This window comes from Physeter macrocephalus, unplaced genomic scaffold, assembly GCF_002837175.3.
Source record: "Physeter macrocephalus isolate SW-GA unplaced genomic scaffold, ASM283717v5 random_58, whole genome shotgun sequence".
Taxonomy (NCBI): domain Eukaryota; kingdom Metazoa; phylum Chordata; class Mammalia; order Artiodactyla; family Physeteridae; genus Physeter; species Physeter macrocephalus.
The window spans coordinates 128,743-148,064 of record NW_021145336.1 but is presented as its reverse complement, the minus strand read 5'-3'; the positions used below and the strand labels follow the sequence as shown (position 1 = coordinate 148,064).

The following is a 19,322-nucleotide window of genomic DNA, read 5'->3' as shown; positions in this document are numbered from 1 at the left end:
ACACCACAGCTATTGAACATTTCTATCATGGCAGAAACTTCTCTTGGACGGCACTGTTTTAGGTTTCTCCAGAGGATCAGCTGAATCATCCCCTCGCAGACAAGCTAAAGGAATATTTCTCAAAGTGAAGGCCAAAGGGACGAAGTGAGGGAAAAATATTTGCCACTCATAACAAAGATCTAAGCTCTTTTATAAAGAGCTTTCAGAAATGAATAAGCAAAAGACCAAGTACCCAAAAGAAAAACAGACAAAGGATATGAACAGACAGTTCAGAAAGGGAAACTCACATGGCCCCTGAACACACGAAAGGACACTCAAACTCACCAAACGTTTGGTAAAAATCCAAGCGTTTGAAAACACAAGGCTGTGAGTACACTCTTAGACATGGCCTAAAAGAAGCATTTCTCAAAATTACAGATGCATATTCCCGTGACCTAGCAATCCCACATCTAAGAATTCATCTTACAGATTTAACTACAAGTATGTCGAACAAGATAAGCACAAGGTACTGCTTATCTAATTATAATTATCTCATTATTCTAATGAGCCCAAAAGGCTGAAACAACCCCAGTCACCATGAATAAAGAACTGCTAAACAAACTCGGGGACACAGACGTGCAGCTGTTAAAAAAAAAAATGCAGCAGCAGCAACTCTATATATACTGAAGCAGAGAGAGTCCCCAACATACATTAAATAAAAAGCAAGTTCAGAACAGTTTGGGTACAATGCCACCTTTTGTGTAAAAAGAAAAAACAAGGGGAGCACGGCACCGAAGTCCTATCTGAGTGAGCTTGTCCGTGTTCACGGTGAGGAAGCTCTTGCAGGATACATAAGAAGAGCAGTTATCTTGCAGGTTGGGGATGGGGGGCGTGTTACGGGGCTGCAGTGAGAGTGAAGCTTTCACTAGACACCTCCTTCAGCTGTTTGATTTCTCAACTAGGTAAATCTGTATCTCTCCTGATTATTAAACTGATCTTTTAAAAAACTGAGTCTCTAGACCACCTGCCTCAAAATCAACGGCAATGCTCATTAAAAATGCAGCTCCCTGGGCTTCCCTGGTGGCGCAGTGGTTGAGAGTCCGCCTGCCGATGCAGGGGGACACGGGTTCGTGCCCCGGTCCGGGAAGATCCCACATTCTGCGGAGCGGCTGGGCCCGTGAGCCACGGCCGCTGAGCCTGCACATCCGGAGCCTGTGCTCCGCAACGGGAGAGGCCACAACAGTGAGAGGCCCGCGTACCGCAAAAAAAAAAAAAAAATGCAGCTCCCTGACTCTCTGCAGATCTCCAGACAATCAGAGGCCCCGAAGCGGCCCAGAGCTCCTCACTGTTAACAATCCCCCCCGCAATTCCAATGCAGTCCCCAGTCTGAGGACACGGGGCGGTGTGGGTGGGAGTCTCCGCGCTGAGAAGCCCTGCACGTCCTAGCTGGCAAAAGGTCTGAGATGGGAAACTCCTAAGGAGGGGCTCAGGGCAATCTGTCCATCTGCGCCCTTTCTCCTCACACAGAGCCTGGCCCCTCTCAAAGGGCCGCCACACAGAGGCCCAGACTTGCCTCTCATCCGGAGAGTCTACATGGAAGGTCCTCTCGATGACTGTGGTCCACTGCAGGCAGCGTATGACAAAGGTGTTGGGCCGCGGTCTCTCGGTCTTCATCAGCTGGCATTCTGCAGAAGAGGGATGTGAGCAGGGAGGGTAAAGGGACAGCCCTGACAGTCTGCACCCCACATTGGCCAAGCCACCTCCTGTGTGCCAGCCCCATGACACTTTAGTGACCGAGACAGCCCTGGCCTTGCCCCACAGGGCTCAAGGTCCAGTGTGCATATGTGGAGGGGAGACAGCCCTTCCAGTGATGGCTCAGTGGTCAGGGCTGTGACCGGGGTGGGGAGCCCAAGAGGCAACCAACCCAGTCCAGGGGCTCAGGAGGCTTTCCCTGAGGAAGGGGCATCTCTGCATTGAGCCTTGAAGGCAGAAGGGTGCGTCATATACAGAAGCCTAGAGGTGAGAGAGGGCCCAGCTTACGTAGGGAAGAGCAAATTCCGTGTGAGGCGGGGGAGAAGTGAGAGACAGGCTGGAGAGGTGAGCAGAGGCCAGCCTGCGGGGCTCAGGGAGCATGGCAAGGAATCTGGACTTTGTCTTGAGGGCAGCAGGCAGCCATGGAAGGCTTTAAATAGGGAAGAGACATGAACAGATTTAGACAGATCCCTCTGGCTGCCGTGTAGAGGGTGAGAGAGAATGGAGGCCAGGAGCCCAGGAGGCTGGGGCTACACCAGAGTGGGGCAGGGGAGGGGAGAGAAAGGCAGGTAGATGGGCCACAGAGGAGGTACAGAGAGGCATCTGGGACGACGCCCTGGCCTCTGGCCTGAGGATGAGGGGGCAACAGGGCCCTCCCAGAGAAGGAGATGGGGCGTAGGAGAAGGTTGGGGAGGGAGAGGAGACTCAAAGGCCAGTTTGGGACAGGCTGGGTATCCCACGGTGGGTATCCCAGCGAGAAACATGCAGGAAGCTCCTTGGCACAGGTGGGGAGAGTTCAGGAGGGAAGCCAGGGCTGGGAACAGCCACATGTGGGTCACCAGCACACAGGAAAGCCACCAGGACAAGGCTTTAAGCAGGACAGAGAGGGGCGTGGGGCTGGATTGCAAAGCGAGCAGGTGGGGTGGCCTCGAGAGGCGAGGCTGGGGAAGAGGCTAGAGCAGGGAGCTAGTGGGGAGGGGACAGTGGTCTGGGCTATGAGGTGGCGGTGGAGGTGTCTTTGAAATGTTCTAAGGAGGTGGGACAAGGATGTGGTGACCAATCAGGTCAGTGGGGAAGGAAAGTGGCAGCGGGCTGAGAGCAGGTTCTGTGAGGCCAGGCAAGGGCTTTGTACCGGCCAAGCTTTCACTGGTCAGTGTCTGGCAAGAAGGCACTACTTTGGGTACCACAGAGGGGACAGAAGGCCGGAAAATGCCCCAGCTTCTCTCTTCTTCCTGCTCTCCACTACTGACCAGTACACCCCCCCCCCCCGGCCCAGTAACACAGACGTGGAGCAGGGATAGGGTGGAAAATAGATCTGAGGGCAAACAGGCCCCAGACAGGCCCACAGCCCAAGAATGATCAAGCCCCACGTGTCCCCAACACCTGCCAGCCATTCTCTGAGCCCCTGAGACGCACCTGCGACAGAGAAGTTGTTTAAGGGGGGCAGGGTCTGATCAGGGGCCTCGGGCCGCTCCTTATAGCCAATGAAGGAGCCGTCACTCTTCAGCAGGAAGTACCGGGGCCGCCAGGTCTTGATGTATTCACCTGTACGAAGGCAAGGTGGGAGGGAGAGAGGTCAGGGCAGCCAGCCCCGTGTGGCAGTGCCTCACAAGGGGCACCGCACTGGGAGGAGGACGGACAAGAGGGTGGGCAGGAGGGTGCTTCTCCTGGAGAAACCCTCGAGGCGGCCCCTGCTAATGCAGGCTGGGCACTGGGCTGGGCCCAGTGATCCAGAGGTCATGCCTGGCAGGAAGGCGCCTGCCGCAGTGCCTCAGGGCACCAGCTGCCTCAGCGTGTGTCCAGCAGTGAGCCATCCTTGCCAGCGCGTGGCCCAGTCCCAGGGGAGGCCCAGGCTTCCAAACACACATGCCCTGTGGCCCTGTAAGGCCAAATCCCATGGGCGGGTATTCACCAGTACAGCTGTGCAGGTGGATCAAATGTCAAAACACTGTGCCAGGCGGGGTATAACTGTTGCTGTGCCCTCCAAATTCTCCTTGACCCCTTCCATTTTTTCTAACCATGAATATCCAGGCACCCTGTACACACATACACACAGGTGCACACTATAAGGACCCACTCCTCAGAGGGCTGCTAAGGACTAAAATAAGATGGTGAAACATATATCCACACAAAAAACATAAATGTCCACAGCAACATTATTCATTATAGCAAAGGGTGGAGGGACTTCCCTGGTGGTCCAGTGGTAAAGAATTCACCTTATAATGCAGGGGACACGGGTTCGACCCCTGGTTGGGGAACTAAGATCCCACATGCCACGGGGCAACTAAGCCCACATGCCACAACTACTGAGCTCGAGCATCTCAACTAGAGAGCCTGCGTGTCGCAAACTACAGAGCCCACGCGCCCTGGAGCCCATGCACCACAACTAGAGAAGAGAAAACCCGCACACCACAACTAGAGAGAAGCCCAGCACCGCATCGCAAGAGCCCGTGTGCTGCAACAAAAGATCCCACATTCCTCAACGAAAGATCCCACATGCCTCAACGAAGATCCTGTGTGCTGCAGTTGCAGCTAAGACCCGACGCAGCCAAAAAAAAAATAAATTAAGTAAATAAATAATAAATCTTAAAAAAAAAGAGTGGAAACTCAGAAGTTCATCAACTAATGAATGGATAAACAAAACATGACATATCCGTATGATGGAATATTAATATTAGTCATAAAAAGAAATGAAATATTGGGAATTCCCTGGTGGTCCAGTGGTTAGGACTCTGTGCTTCCAGTGCAGGGAGCATGGGTTCGATCCCTGATTGGGGAACTAAGATCCCTCATGTCGTGCAATGCGGCCAAAAGGAAAAAAAAAAAAAAAAAAAAAAAAGGAAATGAAGTATTAATACATGCTACAAGGTTGATGAATCATCTTATGCTAAGTGAAAGAAGCCTGTCATGAAGGATCACAAATTATATGATTTCATTTACATAAAATGTCCAGAATAGGGAAACTTACAGAGATGAAAAGTTGATTAGTGGTTGCCTACGGCTGAGGAGGGGGCGAGTCTGGGGGGAGATTGGAGGGTGATGGCCAAGGGGGAGTCCTTTTTAGGGTAGTGAGAATGTTCTGAAATCGACTGTGGTGATGGATGCACAACTCTAAATACCCTAAAAACCACTGAACTGTACACTTTAAATGGCTGAATTGTATAGTATGTGAATTATATCTCAAGTTGCTAAAAAAAAATGAGATTTCAAATATAAAGCAAACATAAAGCACCCGGCCTAGCTAGGGCCCAGTGCACCAATAAATCAATAAATGCTCTTTACCATCAGTCCACTGGGCAAGCAAAGAGTGTGCCAGGCCCTTCACTCACATAGCACATGGAGAGGCAGGTTGGCAGGGTGGGCTCCAATAAGTCACCTCACTTCTCTATGTCTTTGTTTCCTCTTATGAGGATATCCATTAATTGATGATGATGATCAGATAGTACTATATAGTCGTACTTTGTGCCTGCCAAGCACTATCCTAAGTATCTTATAGGTTTTAACTTGTTAATTTCTTTCAAATGTAGATACTAAATGATTACATGCATGTAAGGTTCAGAAACTAGCAAAACCCCAAACTCAACAGCACAATAAAAGGACTATATACCATGACCAAGTGGGTTTTATCCCAGGACTGCCAGGGTGGTTCAAATAAATGAAAATCAATCAATGCAGTATATATCATGAAGGGTAAAAAACACAAGGTCATCCAGATTGACACAGAAAAGGCATTTGACAAAATCCAACGCTCTTTCATGATAAAAATACTCAGTAAGTTAGGAAGAGAGGGGAATTTCTTCCACAGGATAAAGGACATCTATGAAAAACCCACAAGTTAACAACATACTCAATGATGAAAGGATGAAAACTTTCCCCTAAGATCAGGAATAAGACAAAGATGTCCACTTTCACCACTGCTATGAAACACTGTAATGGAAGTTCTAGCCAGAGAAAAAGAAAAAGATAAAAAGTATCCAACTTGAAAAGCAATAAGTAAAAGTATCTCATTTGCAGATAACATGATCTTATATACAGAAAATCACAAATAATCCACAAAACAATTACTAGAGCTAACAAATTCAGCAAGAGCAACACACAAAAACAAACTGTTTCTATACACCAGCAATGAATAATCCAAAAAGGAAATTAAGAAAACAATTCCATTTACAACAGCACAAGGAGGCAAAGATTTATACACTAAAAACTACAAACACTGCTGAAAGAAATTAAAGACCTAAATAAATGCAAAGATCCTGTGTTCATGGATTAGAAGACCTGATATTAAGATTACAATACTATCCAAAGCCATCTACAGATTCAACATATTCCCTGTCAAAATTCCAATAGCAGGCTTTCCTGGTGGCACAGTGGTTGTCTGCCTGCCGATGCAGGGGACACGGGTTTGTGCCCCGGTCCGGGAAGATCCCCCGTGCCACGGAGCGGCTAGGCCCGTGAGTCATGGCCGCTGAGCCTGTGTGTCCGGAGCCTGTGCTCCGCAACGGGAGAGGCCACAAAAGTGAGAGGCCCGCGTACCACAAAAAAAAATAAAAAATTCCAATAGCCTTTTTTGCTGTTGAGGAAGAGACAACCCTCAAATTTACATGGAATGCAAATTCATGTGGCAAGGGGTTCCAAACAGCCAAAGCAATGTTGAAAAAGAAGAACAAAGTAAAACGACTCATACTTCCTGATTTCAAAACTTACTACAAAGCTACAATAATCAAATCAGTGTGGTATAAAGATAAACATATAGACCAATGGAGTAGAACTGAGAGTCAAAAAATAAACCTAGGGGCTTCCCTGGTGGCACAGTGGTTGAGAGTCCGCCTGCCGATGCAGGGGACACGGGTTCGTGCCCCGGTCCGGGAGGATCCCCCGTGCCGTGGAGCGGCTGGGCCCGTGAGTCATGGCCGCTGAGCCTGCACGTCTGGAGCCTGTGCTCTGCAATGGGAGAGGCCACAACAGTGAGAGGCCCGCGTACCACAAAAAAATTAAAAAGATTAAAAAATAAACCTACATACTTATGGGCAACTGATTTTCAACAACAATACCAAGACCATTCCAGGGAGGAAGACCAGTCTCTTCAACAAATGAAGCTGGGACACCTGGATACCCACATGCAAAAGAACAGAGTTGGAACCCTACACCATATAAAAAAATTAACTCAAAGTGGATCTACCTAAATATAAGAGCTAAAACTATAAAACTCTTAGAAGAATACACTGGGGCAAATCTTTGTGACACTGGACTTGGCAACAGATTCTTAGATATGACAACAAAGGAAAAAAATAGATCAGTGGACTCAGTGAAATAAAAAACTTTTGTGAAAAGGATGTTATCAAGAAAATAAAAAGACAACCAAACAGAATGGGTGAAAATATTTGCAAATCATATACCTGGTAAGAGTCTAGTATCCAGAATATATAAAGAACTCTTACAACTAAGCAACAAAAACACAGTCTGATTAAAAAATGGTGAAGGGGGGTGGGAGGGTAAGCTGGGATGAAGTGAGAGAGTAGCATTGACGTATATACACTACGAAATGTAAAATAGATAGCTAGTAGGAAGCAGCTGCATAGCACAGGGAGATCAGTTCATTGCTTTGTGTCCACCTAGAGGGGTGGGATAGGGAGGGTGGGAGGGAGGCGCAAGAGGGAGGGGACATGGAGATATATGTATACATATAGCTGATTCACTTTGTTATACAGCAGAAACTAACACAACATTGTAAAATGGTTATACTCCAATAAAGATGTAAAAAAAAAAAAATTAAAGAGCAAAAAAACTTGATAGACTTGATTGCATAAAACTATGAACTATATGCCAAAAATCAGTATTGACACTTTTGAAGAGTTAAAATCTTAAAATACATATATAACATAATCAATACAAGATATGAATAGGCATAAAAATAAAAATAATTTACCCAAATCTTAAAAGAAAAAAAAGGGTGAAGGACTTAAACAGACATCTCACCAAAGATATACAAATGGCCAACAAGCATATAAAAAGATGCTCAACATCATCAGTCATTAGGGAAATGCAAATCAAAATGAGATACCACTTAATACCCACCAGGATGGCTTTTATTAAAAAAAACAAAAACAAAAAAACTAAAAGAAAAAGAACAGGTGTGGGTGAGGATGGGGAGAAATGGAAACCCTGTGCACTGCTGGTGGGAATGTAAAATGGTGCAACCCTGTGGAAGGTTGGCGCTTCCTCAAAAAGTTAAATACAGAATACACTGTAGATTACACATACAGAATGTATGACCCAGATTTTATACATTTCTTACCTACATTATCTAACTATATACAATAGATTACAAATAACATAATCTAATAGATATATACGTCCCAGCAATTCCACTTCTAGGTGTATACGCCCCCCCAAACTTGAAAACAAGTACTCAAATCCTTGTATACAAATGCTCATAGGAGCACTATTCACAATAGCCAAAAGGCAGAAATACCTCAGATGTCCATCAACAGACCTACGGATAAACAAAATGTGGTATATTCATACAATGGAATATTATTTGGCTATAAAAAGGAATAAAGGGACTTCCCTGGTGGCGCAGTGGATAAGAATCCACCTGCCAGTGCAGTGGACATGGGTTTGAGCCCTGGTCCATGAAGATCCCACATGTCATGGAGCAACTAAGCCCGTGCGCCATGACTACTGAGCCTGCGCTCTAGAGCCTGCGAGCCACAACTACTGAGCCCACGCGCCTAGAGCCCCTGCTCCACAACAAGAGAAGCCACCGCAATGAGAAGCCTGCACACTGCAACGAAGAGTAGCCCCCGCTCGCCGCAAGTAGAGAAAGCCTGCGTGGAGCAACAAAGACCCAACGCAGACAAAGATAAATAAATAAATTTAAAAAGAAAAAAAAAAGGAATGAAGTACTGATACGTGCTACAGCATGGATGAACCTCAAAAACATTATGCTAGGGGCTTCCCTGGTGGCGCAGTGGTTGAGAATCTGCCTGCCAATGCAGGGGACACAGGTTCGAGCCCTGATCCGGGAAGATCCCACATGCCGTGGAGCAACTAAGCCCGTGCACCACAACTACTGAGCCTGCGCTCTAGAGTCCCCGAGCCACAACTACGGAGCTTGCATGCCGCAACTACTGAAGCCCGCGCGCCTAGAGCCCGTGCTCCACAACAAGAGAAGCCACCGCTATGAGAAGCCCGCACACCGCAACGAAGAGTAGCCCCCGCTCACCGCAACTTGAGAAAGCCCGTGCGCAGCAGCGAAGACCCAATACAGCCAAAAATAAGAAAATAAATAAATTTATTTTTTTAAAAAAAGTTATGCTAAGTGAAAGAAACCAGACTTTTGTGGCCACATATTGTATGATTCATTTATATGAAATGTCCAAAATAAGTAAATCCATAAAAACGGAAAACAAATTGGTGGCTGCCAGGGGCTGGGAGGAGGGGGAATGAGAACTGACTACTTAACAAGTACAGGGCTTTCTTTCAGGCAGATGAAAATGTTTGGGAACTAGACAGAGGTGGTGGTTACACAACACTGTGAATGTACTAAAGGCCACTGAATTGTGCACTTTAAAACAGTTAATTCAGTGTTATGTAAATTTTACCTCAATTTTAGAAAGAAAAACAAAACTAGAAAAATTCATCTACTCTATTGGAGGTTGGGAGAGTGGTTACTGCTTGGGAGAGGCACAGGGGCTTCTGGGGACTGACTGACTCTATTTCTTGACCTGGACACAGGTTTGGGTATAATCCAGGCACTTACCTGTGGTGCTTTATATATCGATAACAAGCTAAGAAAAAAAAGAAACCTAGAAGGAAAAATATCCTCACAACAATCCCATTTTACAAATGAGGAAACTGAGGCACAAAGAGGTTTCATTACTTGCCTGAGGCTCACAGTTGTTGACCGGGAGAGCTGGGATTGGAACCCAGGTTTGCTCTGTCCAGAGTCCATGTTCTTGACCACTACGCTGTCTGCCTCTAAATTGGCAGACGGGGCCTGGCCTGGTGGGGCCTGGCAGAGAGTATGCTGAGGCTGTGTCAGAAAGGACACCCGCACATGGCATAAGGGACCCATTCCTTGAGTGGACCTTGCTAAGCAAGAGGCGGCATGTGAGCCAGAAGCTGTCTCAGGAGTTGGAGCCTGAACCTCAGCACCACCACCTCCTTGCTGAGACCTCGGGCAAGTCAGTCTTCCTGCCGAGCTTCAGCTTCCTGGTCTGCGAGACGGTGCCCACCTGACGGGGCAGTAATGGAAATGCAACAAAACTGGGTCTGCCTAGAGCAGAGCCCCAGGCCCAGCAGAGTGGGCACACGTAAGCCGGAGCTGCTGTTATTTCAACCAATAGGGGTGGGGTGGGGTGGGGTAGTGGTGGTGTCCAAACAGCTGCAGGGCCCACTTCGCCTTACCCACCTCTGCCAGCTGCTGCTCAGAATGACAGGCACTGGAGAGACCCAGGAGTGACACACACGCATGTGTGTAGCTATGGTACAAACCCAAGGCAGGTGGTCATCTCAGCACCTTGTCTGGGTCCATGCAGGTAAGTGGAGACACTGAAGGCCTAGGAGGGGCTGAGATCCACTTAATGCCATCAGCATTAATGCCAGAGACAAAGCCCTGCCCCAGCCACAGTTCTCGGGCCACCTTCAGGGCTCCGCCAACCCAGCCTAGCAAGCCACGGGCCACGGAAACTCAGGAGCCTGAGACCCTGGCACACCCTAACACACTCGCACTATCCACACACACAATCCCAAACGTTCATTCAACAGTTACCGAGTGCCTACTGCATGCCAAGCACTTTTCTAGGGCACTGGGGACATCTCAGTGAACAAGCCAGATAAAAATCCCTGCCCTCATGAAGCTGACAATCTCAGAGGCCTGGGTTGTTGACCCATTTTGCAGATGTGAAACCAAGGCTCAGAGAGATGACAGAGCTTACCCAGTCACACTGAGAGGAAGTGGCAGAGCCAGGGTTGATACCTGCCAAGGTTCAGAAAGCTCCATCAGCAGCCCCAAACTCAGGGCCCAATCTGGGCGGGTAGGCCAAGGTGTCTTCAGTACCACTCTGCCTGGAAAGGGCAGCAGGAAAGGATTCTCCCCTGCTCAGTCTGATGGGGGAGGCCTGGCCTGGGGAGCCACCTCCGTCCCTCATCACTGCTCCATGTCTGCGGGCTGGGACAGGGCAGGATGGGTGGGCACCTCTCCCAGTTTCTGCAGGGCCAGCCCCACCAGCCTCCTCGCCCCCTTTAAACATGCCTGGCCCACTCCCCTCTGTGGACTCATGGGCTGTCCCCTTCGCCCTTGCCCCAGTTAACTGAGGGGCTCACTCCCTCGCCTCCCTTCAGATCTTTATTCAAACCCTCCCTTCTCAGTGAGGCCCTCGCTGACCACCCCGTCTGGGACAGCTCCCCTCACACCCCTCCTCCTCCTCACGTTGCTCGGCTCTCCTCCATGGCACTCACCACCCACTGCACACACCTGTCTACTCAGGCGCCGTGGGCTCTCCCCAACAACGTAAGACATCAACAAAAGGATGGGGACTTTTGGCTCATCTGGTTCACTGCTGTGTCTCCAGCACCTAGAACAGTGCCTGGAACACGGGAGCTGCTCAACAGATGTCTGCTGAGCGAATGAAAGTGGACAGAGTGGCTACCCCCAGGCCTGGCGTCCCCCTCCGCAGGGGAAGGTCGCGGAAGCCAGGACAGTCTGCCTTCTTCGCTCCTGGGTGCCTGGACAAGCTGACTCTCAGCACGTGCCTCTTCCTAGCTGCCCCTGCACACAGCAACACGGGCGTTAAGTGCGCTGGTTCTGGGGCAGGGGCCTGGGGCCTAAGGGTCTAGTCTCTTAGTCTCTTCCCTGTAAATGACCGCATTTCTCAGCTGCCCACCAGCACAAGCAGACCGGGTCACACGCCGGCTCACAACATCCTGGGCTTCTGAACGCCTGGAGAGTTAAAGCCCTTTCCATGGCATCGAGGGCCGACGGTCTGATGCTGCATCACCGCTCTGCCCACCTCCTCCAGCTCGCCCTCGCCCGCTCTGCGCCAGCCACACTGGTCAACTCTCTGGTCCAGGCACAGTCCCACCTTTGTCCTTGCTGTCTCACTCCCTGCAACACCCTTGCCTGTCTATCCGTGTGGCTCGCTCCCTCACCTCCTCCAGGCCTCTGTTCACTGTCCCCTCCTCAGAGCCGCTTCCACTGAACCCCATCTTGCTCTAGCCCGTTCCCCCTCACAGCTCCTATTTTTCACAACGGCACTTATCACCACCTGACATCATGTCTGTTTATCTGTTTATTGTTTGTCCCCACCCCCCAATGGGTCACAGACTCCATGAGGGCACCACAGTGTCCCCAGAGCCTGGGGTGGCCAGCCCGGCATACCACACACTCCGTGAGTATTTGCTGAATGAATAAATGCTGAATATCATCTCACTGTGTTACTTCAGTTAAGTGACTGACCCTCTCTGAGCCTCAGTTTTCTTCATCTATAAAATGGGGCTACAGGGCTTCGCTGGTGGCGCAGTGGTTGAGAGTCCGCCTGCCGATGCAGGGGACACGGGTTCGTGCCCCAGTCCGGGAAGATCCCACATGCTGCGGAGAGGCTGGGCCCGAGAACCGCTTCCCTGGTGGCGCAGTGGTTGAGAGTCCGCCTGCCGATGCAGGGGACACGGGTTCGTGCCCCAGTCCGGGAAGATCCCACATGCTGCGGAGAGGCTGGGCCCGAGAACCATGGCCGCTGAGCCTGCGTTCCGCAACAGGAGAGGCCACAACAGTGAGAGGCCAGCGTACCACAAAAAAAAAAAAAAAAAAAAAAAAAATGGGGCTACAAACAGCATCACTAATGCAGAGGCAGAACTTGAGGCCTGGCCTGGAGGCTCATGCAGGAGGTACAGCTAGGCCTGGAGGCTCAGGCCCAGGCACAGCCACAGTCCCTCTGACCAGACTACTTTCAAAGATCCCATGAAATGGGCTGGTAAGGAGCTACTGGCCAGGGGCAGGGAGGGAGGCAGACAGGGCTTGGAATGCTGGCTCCTCAGGTGGTAAAGACCCTGTACCTCTGCCTCTCAGGGCACAGCTGCCAGGAGAGCCAGGGCGGAAAGGGGAGACACGCAATCCCGTGGGCAAAAGCAGCCCCTTACCGCGCTTGTGGAGCCAGCCTTCTTTGATGACAGACACCTCGTTCATGGTGGCAGCGTGACAAGCTGTCACCTAGCTCGGGACAGCTCAGGGCAGCAGGACATGCAGGAGGTGCGGTGGACAGAGCACAGTCTGCAAGACAAGAGAGGAGCCTGTCAGAGTGGGAGGGGGATTGGGCCTCAGCGCCTTCCCTCGGGACAGCCTGTCTCTGAGGCCCCTCAGGCTGCTCTGACAGGGTGGAGCCAGGGCGGGTGGGGCGAGACCTGCCCTGGGGCCCAGGCTGAGGGGGAAGAGGTGGCCATGTCCCCAGGGAACCCAGTCTTTGGGAGAAAGGACACAAGCTTGCCCTCAGAGCCCACTCTGGAAGGAGCAGAGCTCCCTGGCCTGTGCCCGGACACTCAGGACACCCGTGCTGAGCAGAGGCAGCCCCTCCACCCACCGTCACCCCTGGCGGGGCGGGGCGGGAGGCAGGCAGGAGCTGCAGCTCCGCCCCCTGCGTCACTCCCATGCCCCAGTGCTGAGGTCACCTGGGCTGAATCAGACAGCCCTGGGCACCTGAGGGAGTGCTCAAAGCCACCAGTATCTGCCTGCCAGCCCCAAACACACACACACACACACACACACACACCCCGCCAACCTGCCACCTTTAGCAAACCGAGTACCCCTCCCCCCGCACCCCGGCACCAGGCCACCTCATATCACTCCCTCAGCCTCAGTTCCCTCCTTGTCCCCACCAGATGACAGAGGAAAGAAAGGTCGCAGTGCTCCGGATCTTCAACAAGAAAGGAACCTACTGCGTGTACACTTATCTGGGGCCCAGGAGCCAGTCCTGGGGGCTTGACCGACGCCCTGGTCCCCTCCCAGAGACCTCTGCTTCCGTCCTCAGGGACCAGCAGCCAACAGACTGACAGACGCCGAGGCTGCTGCTTCGTCTCAGGTTCCCAGGGCAGAGGGGAGAAAGCGGGGAAGGCAGCCACCAGCTGGGCCCCTACCTGGAGCCACAGGCCTGGACAGAGGCCATGGAGCTCAAGGCGCCTTTCGCCTTTCCTGGCCTGGGGTTATTTGCGGACAGCAGGTCAGGAGCTACGGTGGCCCCCAGAGAAGTGGCAGCTGGCTCTGGGGACACCGTGGGCATCAGCTTTCTCTCGTGCCCCAGGAGAGCTGGTGGGTTGGACACACTACTGCCTGGCATGTGACGGTGGCAGGCTGCCCGGGCCCCAGGCAGAGAGAAGGGAGGTAAGTGGGAGGAAGCCGGAGGAAGACAAGATGGACAGTGACAGGGAAGTAAACAGCGGGGGAGAAATCACGTTCTGGACTCTGAGCTGCAAAGACAGGGTCCAGCAGGGGCTCCCTCCCCCAGCAGGTATGGCTGGCACCTCCGGGGCTCACACCCACAGACTGAACACACCCAGGACCGCCAGATCTTCGCTCCCAAACATCAACCAATCTGTGCTTCAGTCTTAATGGGACCAGGGTTTCCACCCCAGCCTCCCTACAACGCGGCTCAGGTCCAGCGCTGTCCTCTCCCACAAGGACTCACCCCGCCTCTTCCCTGGCCTCCCATCCTCCCATCTGTCTCCCTCAGCACCTAGAGGGACCCTCAAATCTGACCCATGGCTTCCCACGGGCCTCGGGAAAGAGCCATGCTCCTCAGCTTGGGATTCCAGGCCCCTCAGGCCCTGGCCTCTGCGGCTCCCCACCCCTGCTCCGTGCAGTCCTCTCTGCCCATCCCCGGGCTTCCTGATCCTCTCCCACCCCACCTCCCCTCCCCACCTCCGCTCCCCACCTCCCCTCCCCACGTCCGCTCCCCACCTCCCCTCCCCACCTCCCCTCCCACCCTGGCTTTCTCCCTGGGTCCCCAGCCTGTGCTCTCAACCCCTGTACTCCATCCTAAATCTGACCCTGTCCCTCTCTATTCAAAACCCTTCCATGGCTCCCCAGTGTGCTCAGAACACAGAACAAGGTCCTTTCCGCCACAAGAAGGCCCAGCATAAGCAGAAAGGCACCTAGAAAGCCCTCAAGAAAGGCTAAGGACCGTGACAATGATTACCACACCAGCCACTACCCACCTCCCCAGCCCTCACTCTCTGCCAGGCTCTGGCGCTCAGGCCCTTCCCTCTGGCCTCCGTCCCCAACACCTTCTGTGAGTTCCCCCTCTTCCTTAAGGTCTCAGCTGAACCACTGCCTCCTCCTGACCTCAGAGGCTGGACTGGGTCCTCTCCATGCACCTCCTGGTCAACTCTCCCCACACCTCTGAACACTAATTCAGCGCACCAGCCCAGTGTCTGGCTCTCTGTTGAATGCACAATGAACGAACCCAAGTCTCCCCAAAAGATCCCCAGCCCAGGACCAGACACAGCCTCAGAAACAATTCCAGAATCTATTCACGCCACCAATCTTTTTCTGAGCATGTCCTAAGCTCCAGACTCTGTCCTGGGTTCCAGAAACAGAGAGTCACTAAGACACAGCCCCTGCCTTCAGGAAGCTCACATTCCAGTGGGGGAGGCAGACAGTACACAGGTCACAATGTCAAGTGGCAGCAAAGAAAAATGAACAGGGGAAAGGAGGGCAGGGAATGGGTGCTGTGTTAGCCACGCTGTATGCGGGACAGGTGAGCCAACGTGTAGGGAGCAAATTACAGGCAGGGGAAGAGCAAGTGCAAAGCCCCTGAGGAAGCCTGAGAAGGAGCCTGGGGAATGTGGCTGGCACAGGGTAAGGAGCCGGGGCAGGGAGCACACTTAGGGCCTGGAGGCAGGCGTGGTGGGGAGTTAGGGAATTAGGGAATTCCTCTCCAACACGGGGGCCAACACTGCACCTTCCCCTGGTACGAGCTCAGTTCAGAATAGGGCTGGGTTCCCAAATAGGGCTGGGTTCCCAAATAGGGCTGGGATGGAGAACCCAGAGTCCAAAGGAAGGGTGGATGTGGAAGTAAAGGACAGGGGCCTCGTGTCCAATCTTAGCTCTCCCCTCCCCACCTCCCCAGCCCAGCAACTTCACCTCTCGGAGCCTCCATGATTCAGCAGCACCAGGGCTGTCAGCAGCATGAAAGCACCCACTGTGTGCAGGCTCGGCCCACTGCCTGGCCCCCAGTGAACACCCAAACACATGGCTGCCAAGATCAGAGAGAGGTGAAGGCAGCCGGGTGTGGCCGAGAGTGGTCAGGGTTGCAGAGTCCAGGAGCCAATGCCAGCTGGGTGGCCTTGAGCGTGAGGGCGCTCCTCCAGAGCCTCTCCTGATCACTCCCAACCACCCCATCAGAGGGCCATGACCATGCCCAGGGCAGGGCAGAGGCTGAGAGAGGGGAAGTGTTTACCTTGGGTCTCCCAGCTGAGGAGTGGTGGAGGCCCTGGCTGCTGCTCGGCACACCAGAGCCACTTTTTTTTTTTTTTTTTTTGCGGTACGCGGGCCTCTCACTGCTGTGGCCTCTCCCGTTGCGGAGCACAGGCTCCGGACGCGCAGGCTCAGTGGCCATGGCTCACGGGCCCAGCCGCTCCGCGGCATGTGGGATCTTCCCGGACCGGGGCACGAACCCGCGTCCCCTGCATCGGCAGGCGGACTCAACCACTGCGCCACCAGGGAAGCCCCAGAGCCACTTTTTACATTCTCACTTCAGTGACTAAAAAGCCAGCAAGCAGCAGCTCGGGCGAGGGCGGGGGCGGAACTGAAAGATCCCCTGCATCCTGCCTGGATCCTGCCCATCCTCCCAACTGAGGGTGGCACCTCCGCTGAGGTATCTGTGACGCAGTCCTGCAGTGACGAAACACCATCACCGCAGCCAAGAAGATGGCCTGGTCCCTGGGGAGCTCCCGATGGAGGACACCCAGACCTGCCTCTGGAAGCCAGGCATCAGCACAGCAGGGGAGGGCCTGCATGGTCCCACCCCACCCACTGCTCCGTAGGGTGTCTGGGCTTCAGTCGCTGAGGGTCTGAGCAGGAGCTACAGCTGTCAGTTAGAGGTGAGCCACCTGGGAGGCAAGGTGAAAAGAGCAAGGGCACCTCAAAGGAGAGGACACTCACACAATGAAGGAACGCACACAATTTCATTAGTTATGGGGAAATGCAAATTGAAACCACCCACCAGGATGGCTAAAATTTTAAAAACTGACAACTCCAAGCATTGTCAAAAATGTAAAGGAATCGGTATTGCTGGGAGTATAAAATGGTTCAACCACTATGGAAAATTGTTTGGCAATAACAATTAAAACTCAATTAAAAACTACCCCATGACCCAGCAATTCCACAGCCCTCTAACAGAAATGAGTGCCTTTGTTTACCAAATGACATGTACTAGAATGTTCACAGCAGCAACATTCACAGTAACCTCAAAACTAGAAACAGACCAGATATCCACCCACAGGAGAATGGATAAACAAACTAAGGTAAATTCATAGAGCACAACACCACACAGGGACCGAACTACTGATACCTACAACAGGGATGAAGCGTAACAGCTTTACACAGAGTGAAGGAAGCCAGATGCCAAATGACACATCAAGTATGAGTCCATGGACAGCAAGTTCAGAACAGGCAACAAGACACCATTTGTTTCTCACTTGTAAAACTGTGCAGAAGATCAAGGAAGCAAATATCCAAATGTCAGGAGAGTTGTTACTACATTTGGGAGTAACAGAGGAGGGAGGTTTCTGGGAGCTGACAATGTTCTTTTGTGATTACAGAGAATCATAGCTTTACAGTTATTTGTTATACTGTACTGTATAAAATACGTTGAACATATTTTTCTGTATTTTACGATGAAGTCACGGTAAAAAAGAACCTGGGTTTGGGAGCCCAGAAGATATAGGGGAGCTAAAATCGGGCCTCCTGGCTTCTGGGACTCCCCCCAACCCCAAGGCTGGCTTGCCTAGATTTTCACCTCAAGGCCAGTCACCAATGAATAAGAGGAATCTGGGGTCCGCAGGCTCTGGATTTCAGCCCCAGGCTTTGCTGCTTCTTGGCTGTGTGGCTGCAAGCGACACCCTCATTGGCCTTAGTGCTCCCATCTGTACAATGATCAGGCCGGAGGAGGGACGTGCACCCCGGAGGGGAAGGGTTGGAGTGTTGGTGAGTATGTTTAACACAGAAGAAAGCTGAAAGGGAATGAAAATCACCATCCACAGTGGTCAGCTCTGAGCAGGGAAAGGAGAGGTAACTGGAGATGGGTCCCTAAGGGGCAAGGGCAAGGTTTGATGTTTTAAATATCTGCTAAGTACATGGATATCACTGACTCATTCTAGTGTATGTCTTAAACACTCTAGTAAATTTTTTTTTTTTAATTTTAGGACTTTTATTTTGGCTGTGCCGCGCAGCATGCGGGATCTTAGTTCCCCGACCACGGATCAAACCTGTCCCCCTTGCATTGGAAGCACAGAGTCTTCACCACTAGACCGACAGGGAAGTCCCTAATTTTAGGACTTTTTATTTCTGTCTGCCTCGGAGGTCTTATTCCTCAATGGTTTCCAAACTGTAGCTCCCTCAGAAGCTTCATCTCACCTTGCTGGAGTCACGTCCATTAGAGGTGATTTACAGGATGACACAGGGCCACGGGGAGACAGGCCCTCAGATGAGTGCCTCGTCCTAGCTGGCAGCCTTGGGAAGGGACTGGCTCCTGGAAAGGGTCCTTCCAAACCTCTTTTCTCATCTGTAAAATTAAGGTCACTGTGGTTCCTGCTACTAGAGGGACTGTGTGGCCTAGATGAGCGAGCTCTGCTGCTCCCGTCCTCGCCCCTCCTACAATCTGGGACCCTGTGACCACCTGAGTCAGAGGAAACCCCCTCCTCTGCTCAAACCCTCCCAAGTCCCCATCTCACCCAGAGTAAAAGAAGCCAAAGTCCTTTCAGGAGCCCAGGACCCTATTCTGCATCATCCCCCACTTCACCTCTCCGAACCCTCCATGGCACCCGGTGCCTCCAACACACCTGGACCCCCCTACCTTGGGGCCCTTGCACATGCTGCCCCCTCAGTCAGAAGTGTCTTCTCCAAGTATCCGTGGGGCCCTGCCCCACTTTCTTCAGCCTCAGCTCACATGTCTCTTTCTTCGCGAAGCCTCCATACCCTCCGCGGTCAAGAGGACCTCCCGTCATCCTTTATGAAAGTAAAGCGCGCATCATCACCGGCTCGACTGTACATATTTACTTGTTTACAACCTTACTGTCGACCTCTCTCCACTGTGATGTCAGCATGGTAAGGGCAGGGGCTCTGGCCTGCTCGGGCACTGCAGAACCCGATCCTCACGTTCAGATCCTCAGAACCTTGCGCGGTGCTAGGACCACAGTGGGCACTTAATAACTATCTGTGGAATGAACGTGGGTAAGAGTGAAGCTCTGTGCCCAGAACACGTTCAAAGTAAGTTAAATTCCTTTCCTTGCCCCTTGTCAAGTCCTTTTTCTCTCGTCCCCTCTCCCTGACCTGCTTTCCATGCCAGACAGCACAGATGGGATAAGGAGGCAGGAGGGGG

The 19,322-nt window shown here is 51.9% G+C and overlaps 1 protein-coding gene across 2 annotated transcripts in view; it reads right to left on the bottom strand.

Annotated features, from left to right (window-relative positions):
* Nucleotides 1-842: 842 nt before the first annotated feature.
* The window catches only part of LOC114484817 (uncharacterized), a 31,686-nt gene continuing 13,206 nt past the window's right edge, over nucleotides 843-19,322 (bottom strand). The window contains exons 1-4 of one of the 2 annotated variants that reach the window (XM_055082243.1): nucleotides 13,663-13,849; nucleotides 12,871-13,000; nucleotides 3,148-3,276; nucleotides 843-1,664 (exon numbers count right to left, since the gene is read on the bottom strand). In XM_055082243.1, coding sequence (XP_054938218.1) covers nucleotides 1,015-1,664; nucleotides 3,148-3,276; nucleotides 12,871-12,916 — 825 coding nt within the window. In that variant the 5' untranslated portion in view covers nucleotides 12,917-13,000; nucleotides 13,663-13,849 and the 3' untranslated portion in view covers nucleotides 843-1,014. Of the gene's footprint in view, nucleotides 1,665-3,147; nucleotides 3,277-12,870; nucleotides 13,001-13,662; nucleotides 13,850-19,322 lie in introns of those variants that run through there. The other variant, XM_055082244.1, reaches the window with a different exon arrangement.